General features: G+C 42.8%; 1 protein-coding gene across 1 annotated transcript; it reads right to left on the bottom strand.

Annotated features, from left to right (window-relative positions):
• Positions 1-5,836: 5,836 nt before the first annotated feature.
• LOC138909334 (uncharacterized) lies at positions 5,837-7,826 on the bottom strand. The gene is made up of 3 exons (XM_070200522.1): positions 7,676-7,826; positions 6,372-6,550; positions 5,837-6,271 (listed from the first exon to the last, which is right to left on the bottom strand). Exons 1-3 carry the CDS (start codon positions 7,824-7,826, stop codon positions 5,837-5,839), a joined length of 765 nt encoding a protein of 254 aa, XP_070056623.1.
• Between the last annotated feature and the right edge of the window lie 861 nt (positions 7,827-8,687).

The raw sequence follows: 8,687 nt of genomic DNA, 5'->3' as shown, positions 1-8,687 counted from the left end.
TTCTCTTTTGATTTCCTTTTTCTCTTTCCCTAATTGTGGGAAATGTTTCACACAATCTCCCGTCAATGGTTCAAGATAGCGAATAATAGAGGGTGATTCAAACCCAACATATTGTCATGACCGGGAAATTCCACCATCGGGACCGTGATGGTGCTTGACATTTCACTTGCTAGGCAAGCCAACGTTAGAATAATTTATCCATTTTTAAACAATTCAAATTAAATAATAAATGAGAAACCAAAATAACTAAAATAAATTTCGAAGTAAGGAGCGAAAAATATAACAACTTAAATCTCTACTACAACCTGAATCCGGTGTCACAAGTGCACGGACAACTAGAATATTATAGATAAAGGTTTGAATAAAAGTAAAGTTGTCTGAAAGGAAAATATACAACTAAGATAAAGTGGGAGGGAACTTCAGGGCTGCGAACGTTGAGCAGTTGTACCTCAAGTCTCCCCGTTGATAGTCAACCTGAGCATGCTACTGATTGCCACTGAGACCGACTCCAAAGTTTGCACAAGAAGTGCAGAGTGTAGTATGAGTACAATCGACCACATGTACTATGTAAGTGTCGAGCCTAACCTCGACGAAGTAGTGACGAGGCTAAGGCAGGTCACTTACAATATAACCTGTATATAGTATAAAATAATGACAGGAAAGGAAAATACGAAAACAAAATAAGGTAGTTAACTTAAGAAAATAACTCAATCCTCTACGAAACCCAGTGAATGTCAGAAATACTAATCCTTAGAGTCTCATATGGAAGCATCGAAGCCAACACAACACAATAAGGAATAGAATTACATAAATTGTTATGGCGCGCAACCTGATCCCACCGTAGTCCGTACAACACAATCCTCCCTTATTCCACCATATAAATATCAATAATAATAAATAAATATATGTTGTGGCACACAATCCGATCCCACCATATGATCAGAATCAATATCATAATTCACCCTTATTTTACCATATCAATCCACCCTTATTTCACATGTTACGACGCCCAACCCGATCCCTCCGTATCAATATAAATTCACCATTATTTCACCATATCAATCCACCCTTATTTCACCTGTTGCGATGTGCAACCCGATCCCACCGTATCAATATAAATTCGCCCTTATTTCACTATATCAATTCGCCCTTATTTCACATGTTGTGGCGCACATCCCGATCCCACCGTACAATATTCATAACTTGATAAGTGCATTTATTTAACAATTCAAATCACAAGAGTCCTCTACGATTAATGGATATGAAACGGAAATAGAAAGGGAGTCTCATCTCAAATTAAGAATATACCATAATGAATACAAAACAGCAAGACAATTCAAATAAATGACAACTAAGCGTACAAATAAGTCATTTCAAGTTATCGTAGTATATCATGGAAGCACGGGAGAATCTAACATTCTTAACATGAGAATAATAAGTGACAAGTAGAAAATAAGTAATAGGAAGCAATTAAAACATGTAACGACTAAGGCATGCAATGAAATAATTCATGAAATATGGGACAAACAGGGAAACAAGTATTTTGGTGATGTATGTAGACTCGTCACCTCGCATATACGCCGCAACACATGAATTTCACATGGCACATAACTCAAGGATTCCTAATTCCCTCAAATCAAGGTTAAACCTGACACTTACCTCACTCCACAATTCATTCAAAATTCAATCACGACCTTGCCTTTTGCTCAAGCCTCCAAATCAACCAAATCTAGCAATTTATTAACCAAATAATTCAAATTAAGCTTTAGAAATAACTCACGAATGAAAGAGGTTCAATTTAGATCATTATTGAAAAAGTCAACAAAAGTCAAACCCCGGGTCCGCTTTGTCAAAACTCGAGGTTCAGACCAAAACCCGATCACCCATTCACCCCCGAGCTCGGTTGTGCAATTCAATTCTTAATCCGACCTCATTCGAGGTCTAAATCCCAATTTTACAAATATTCTTAATTCTACCCAAATCCCTAATTTCTACCATGGAAATCCTAGATTTAAGGTTGAAATCTTATAAAATGTAGTGGGTAATTGAAAGAAAGTAGGTTAGAGTCACTTACCAATCAATTGAGGAAGAAAAGATTTTGCAAAATTCGCCTCTAGTGTGTTTAGGGTTGAGAATTTGAGAGAATCAACTAAAATCCTTTTTTCCCTTCTTATGTCCAGGCGCATATGTCACAATCGCGAAAAATATCCTTCGCAAATGTGAAGATTTCACACTTTTGTTGCCATCGCAATTGCGACCATTTTGATGGCAAATGCGAACTCTGTTGACCCATCCCACTTCGTATTTGCGAAGTAATTGTTCGCAATTGTGAACCTCACAGAGGCACTGAAACATCGCAAATACGAAACGAGACTTCACATATGTGAGGTCTAAGGCCTGCACCAGAAACAAGTTTCACCAACTATGCTTCTAAGTCCAAAATCACTCCGAAGCCTATCCAAAACTCACCCGAGCCCTCGGGGATCTAAACCAAACATGCATAGAAGTCCAAAAATATCATATGAACTTGATCGCACGATTAAGACACCAAAATAACACCTAAACTACGAATCAGACACCAAAATAAATAAATTTTTCAAAGAAACTTAAGAACTTTCAATTTTTCAACCAGACATCCGAATCACGACATTTCAATTACGTTTTGCACCAAATTTTGCAAGCAGGTCATAAATACACTAATGCACCTATAGCAAGTTCTGTAACCAAAATCCGGACTAGGTACCAACAAAGTCAAACTTATTAATTCTTTAAAACTTTAAACTTCAAATTTTCAACAGATTGCGATAACTCAAGCTAGGGACCTCTGAATTCGATTCCGGACATACACCCAAGTCCCAAATCAGGACACGGATCCACCAAGACTGTCAAAACACAGATCCAGGTCTGTTTGCTCAAAATGTTGACTGGAGTTAACTCAAATGAACTTTTAAGTCACAAATTCACATTTTAATCAATATTTCACATAAAAGCCTTTCAGAAAAAGATACAAACTGCACACGCAATTTGAGGAATGCTAAAAGGAACTATTTGAGGTTTCGAAACATAGAATTAAGGGTTATAACTCTAGATGACCTATCAGGTCATCACATTCTTCATCTCTAAAACAGACGTTCGTCCTCGAACGGACATAGAAAAGTACTTGGACTGGTAAAAATGTGTGGATATCTACTGTGCATGTCCGACTCAGATTCCTAGGTGGATGCCTCGATCGGCTAACCTCTCCACTGCACTCAAACTTAAAGTTAACTCTTAGGCCTCATCTGTTGGACCTGCCAGGCTATAATAGACACAGGCTCCTCCTCATAAGTCAAATCATTGTCCAATTGGACTAAGCTGAAATCTAACACATGGGACAGATCACCGTGATACTTCCGGAGCATGGAAACATAGAACACCGGATGGACTGCTGATAAGCTACGTGGAAATACGAGCTTGTAGGCCACCTCACCCACTCTCTCAAGAACCTCAAAGGGCCCGATATACCTAGGGCTCAACTTGCCTTCTTTTCGAACCTCATCACACCCTTCATGGGTGAAACCCAGAGCAACACCCTCTCTCCGATCATGAATGCAACATCACGAACTCTACGGTCGGCATAAATCTCCTTCCTAGACTAAGCAGTGCGAAGTCGATCCTGAATAGTCTTGACCTTATCTAAGGAATCCTGTACCAAGTCTGTATCCAACAACCGAGCTTCCCCGGCTCGAATCATCCAACTGGTGAACGACACCGCCTCTCATATAATGCCTCATATTGGTTCATCTGAATGCTCGACTAGTAGATGTTGTTGTAGGAAAACTCCGCAAGTGGTAATAATTGGTCCCAAGAACCCCCGAAATCCATAACACAAGTGTTAAGCATATCCTCTAATATCTGAATAGTGCGCTTGGACTGTCCGTCCGTCTGGGGATGAAATGTTGTGCTCAACTCAACATTCATGCCCAACTCACACTGTACTGCCCTCCAGAAATGCGAGGTGAACTGCGTACCTCAATCAGAAATTATATACACGGGCACACCATGAAGACGAATGATCTCACGGATGTAGATCGCAGCTAACCGCTCTGAAGAATAGGTATCTACTATTGGAATGACTTGTGCTGACTTGGTCAACCTATCCACAATGAACCATACCACGTCGAACTTCATATGAGTCCGTGAGAGTCCAACAACAAAATTCATAGTGATACGCTCCCACTTTCACTTAGAAATCTCTAACTTCTGAAGCAAACCACCAGGCCTCTGGTACTTGTAGTTTACTTGTTGACAATTTAGACACTGAGCTACATATACAACTATATCCTTCTCCACCAATAATGCTACTGTAAGTCTTGATACATCTTAGCGGCACCAGGATGAATAGAATACTGGGAACTGTGGGCCTCCTCAAGGATTAACTCACGAAGTCCATCCACACTAGGCACACAAATATGGCCATGCTTTCTCAAAACACCATCATCTCCAACCGTAACCTACTTGGCACCACTATGCTACACCGAGTCCTTAAGGACAAGCAAATGAGGATAATCATATTGTCGCTCTCTGATGCGCTCATATAAGGAAGACCGAGCGACTGTACCGACTAGAACATGACTGGGCTCTGAAACATCTAATTCGCCAAGGCCTGAACATCTGATACAAACAGTCTCTCTCCAACTGGAATGTATGCAAGGCTGCCTATACTTACAGCTTTTCTACTCAAGGTCTCAGCCACCACATTGGCCTTCCTGAAGTGATACAAAATGGTGATATCATAGTCTTTCAACAACTCCAATCACCTCCTCCGTCTCAAGTTGAGATCCTTTTGCTCGAACAAATACTGTAGACATCGATGATCCGTGAATACCTCGTTCGACACGCCGTAAAGATAATGCCTCCAAATCTTCAGCGCATGAACAGTGGTTGCCAACTCTAAGTCATGAACCTAGTAATTCTTCTCATGAACCTTCAGTTGCTGCGACGCATATGCGATCACCTTGACATCCTACATCAATACTGTAGTGAGCCCAACACGAGATGCATCACAATACACCGTGTAAGATCCTGAACTGGTGGGCAACACTAACACTGGCGCCGTAGTCAAAATGGTCTTGAGCTTTTGAAAATTCAACTCATACTCATCTGTCCATTTGAATGGGGCACCCTTCTGGGTCAATCTGGTCAATGAGGATGCTATAGATGAAAATCCGTTCACGAACCGGCAGTAATAACCCGCCAAACCCAGGAAACTCCGGATCTCTATAGCCGAAGTAGGACTAGGCCAATTCTAAACTGCCTCAATATTCTTAGGATCCATCTTTATGCCCTCTGCCGATACGACGTGCCCAATAAAGGCCATTGAGTCTAACCAAAAGCTCACACTTTGAAAACTTGGCATATAACTGGCTATCTCTCAGAGTCTGAAGTACAATCCAAAGATGCTGCCCATGCTCTTCTCGATGCGGGAGTAGATCAAGATGTCATCAATGAATACAACCACAAAAGAATCCAAATAGGGTTTGAACACCCAGTTCATCAAATCTATAAATGTAGATGGGGTATTTGTCAACCCAAATGACATCACTAGAAACTCATAATGCTCGTACCGAGTACGAAAAACCGTCTTAGGAACTTCAGATGTCCTAATCCTCAACTGATGGTAGCCAGACCTCAAATCAATCTTCGAAAACACTTTGGCACCCTGAAGCTGATGAAATAAGTCATAAATCCTCGGTAACAGATACTTGTTCTTGATAGTGATTTTGTTCAACTACCGATAGTCTATAAACATCCTCACCGACCCATCCTTCTTCTTCACGACCAACACAGGCGTACCTCAGGGCGAGACACTGGGTCTAATGAAGCCCTTATCAAGCAAATCTTGCAATGGTTCCTTCAACTCTTTCAACTCTGACAGGTCTATACGATATGGTAGAATAGAAATGGGTTGAGTTCCCGAAGCCAAATCAATACAGAAATCAATATCCTTGTCGGGTGGCATCCCCGACAGGTCTGCAGGAAACACCTCTGGAAACTCACTAACAACTGGCACTGAATCCATGGATGGAACCTCCATACTAGAATCGCGAACATAGGCTAAATAGGCTAAATACCCCTTCTCGACCATACGTCGAGCCTTCACATAAGAAATAACTCTGCTGGTAGAGTGGCTAAGAGTCCCCCTTGATTCTAATCGAGGCAACCCAGGCATGGCTAAGGTCACCGTCTTGGCGCGACAGTCAAATATAGTATGATAAGATGACATCAAAATCTACCATATCAAGAAGTAGAAGGTCTACACTAGTCTCAAGATCCCAAATAGTAACCACACATGAGCGATAGACACGATCTACGATAATAGAATCACTCACATGCGTGAACACATACATAGGAGCACTCAAAGAATCATGAGGCACAACCAGATATGCAACAAAATAGGATGACACATATGAGTAAGTAGATCCCGGATCAAATAGAACTGAAGCATCTCTATGGCAAACAGGAACAAAACTTGTGATAACGACGTTAGATGCCTCGGTCTCAATCCTAGCTGGGAAAGCATAACATCAGGGTTGGGCCGTACCACTCTGAATTACATCTCTAGGATGACCTCTAGATGGCTGGCCTCCCCCTCTAATGGCCTGACCCCCACCTCTGGTTGCCTGACCCCTACCCCTGGCTGGTTGAGCAGGCGGTGGAGCAACTGATGCCGGAACTATGTCACAAGAACTCTGTTGTGGAATGCCACCCAATAACCTGGGACATGACCTCCAGATGTGCCCAAAATCACCACACTCAAAACATCCATCCTGTTGTTATGGCTGCTGGAACTGAAGTTGTCCTGAACGGTCTAGATAAACACGGTGATAGCTCTGTATCGGAGGCGCACTGATAGGAACTGATGGTGCACTATAGGTTGGCTTCCCAAAATAAGGTACATAAGGACCATGACCCCCAGAAGCACTGTGAGATGCCTGAAGCGCTGAATGAAATGGCCTGGGAGGATGGCATCTACCAAAAGCACCCCTACCTCTAGATGAGGCACCACCGAAACCACTAGAATAACGGGTCCTCTTATCTGATACCGGCCCCCTCTCCTGAGCACTAACCAACTCGAAACATCTGGCAATATCAACGACCCTCTAGAAGGAATATCACTCCATGTCTCTTTGGGCATCTTAAGTCTAAGAGTGTAAGTGAGCCCCTCAATAAATATCCTCACCCGCTCCTTCTCAGTAGGAAGTAGGATAGTGGCATGGCGAGCAAAGTCCACAAATCGAGTCTCGTACTGGGTGGCAGTCATACTGCCATGCTGGAGATGCTCAAATTACCTGCGGTAATTCTCCTCAGTGTGACAGGGAGGAACGTCTCTAGAAATAGTTATGAGAACTGATCCCAAGTAAGTGCAGGCGACCTAGTTGGTCTGGTCAACATATGATCTATCCGCCATCTCTTGGCGGAACCCGTCATCTGAAACACAACAAAGTCGACCCCATTGGTCTCAACTATACCTATGTTCCGCAATAACCTCGTGGGAGTGATCAAGATAATCCTCTAGTTCCTGGCGGGGCTGCAGGAGTCTGATACTATGGAGCTATCTACTCCAGACTGTGAGTAGTGGGAGTCTGTGTTCCTCCCCCAGCCCGAGAAATAGTTGGTTCCACCAGAAAGGTACCGTTCTGGGCCACACTCTCCATAAGGCCCACCAAACGAACTAGAGTGTCCTGCAGTACTAGTGTGGCTGTGAACCCCTCCGGGACCTGAGCTGGTCCAATAAGTACAGTCTGAGCTGGAACCTCCTCATCAAAATTTACCTGAGGCTCCATTGTCGGTGCTGCTGCTCGAGCTTTAGGCTGAGCTCTGCCTCTGTCGCAACCTCGGCCCATAGTCGTAGCTGCCACATGAAGCTCCAGCTCATGTCCGGCGGTAGATGTAGTGTGTTTCTCGCCATTCGCGAGAGAACAAGAATAGAAGGGTTCGGTCATCAATGATAGAATAAAATCGCACGATAGTATAGGAAGAAGTGACATGTTTCCTAAACGCCATAGCGTCTGAAAGATAAGTACATACGTCTCCGTACCGATCCTCCAGACTCTACTAAGCTTGCTCATGACTCGTGAGACCTAGGCAACCTAGTGCTCTGATACCAACTTGTCACGACCCAAAAATCCCACTCTCGGGACCGTGATGGCGACTAACATTTCACTTGCTAGGCAAACCAACGTTAGAGTAATTTATCCATTTTTAATAGTTTAAATTAAATAATAAATAAGAAACCGAAATAACTGAAATAAATTCTGAAGTAAGGAGCGAAAAACATAACAACTGAAATCTCTACTACAACCCGAATCTGATGTCACAAGTGCACGAGCTATTAGAATACTATAGATAAAGGTCTGAATAAAAGTAAAGTTGTCTGAAAGGAAAATACACAGCTAAGATAAAGTGGGAGAGGATTTCAGAGCTGCGAACGCCGAGCAGCTGTACCTCATGTCTCCCAGCTGATAGTCAACCGGAGCATGCTACTGACCGCCGCTGGGACCGACTCCATAATCAGCACAAGAAGTGTAGAGAGTAGTATGAGTACAACACTACTGACCCCATGTACTCTGTAAGTGTCGAGCCTAACCTCGACGAAGTAGTGACGAGGCTAAGGCGGGTGTCACGACCCAAATTTCCCTCCGTTT

The sequence above is a fragment of the Nicotiana tomentosiformis genome, chromosome 4 (assembly GCF_000390325.3).
Source record: "Nicotiana tomentosiformis chromosome 4, ASM39032v3, whole genome shotgun sequence".
In the NCBI taxonomy this organism is placed as follows: domain Eukaryota; kingdom Viridiplantae; phylum Streptophyta; class Magnoliopsida; order Solanales; family Solanaceae; genus Nicotiana; species Nicotiana tomentosiformis.
The sequence above is the reverse complement of the archived record's forward strand: the minus strand, read 5'-3'. Positions and strand labels throughout refer to the sequence as shown.

Coding starts and splice junctions, on each gene's coding strand:
- LOC138909334 (XM_070200522.1), bottom strand. CDS start 7,826: ATGGAGCCTCAGGTAAATTTTGATGAGGAGGTTCCAGCTCAGACTGTA. Junction 6,551..7,675: donor GGAGAGTGTGGCCCAGAACG/GTACCTTTCTGG, acceptor ATGCTTTCCCAG/CTAGGATTGAGACCGAGGCA. Junction 6,272..6,371: donor CTATGTATGTGTTCACGCAT/GTGAGTGATTCT, acceptor TTGATATGGTAG/ATTTTGATGTCATCTTATCA.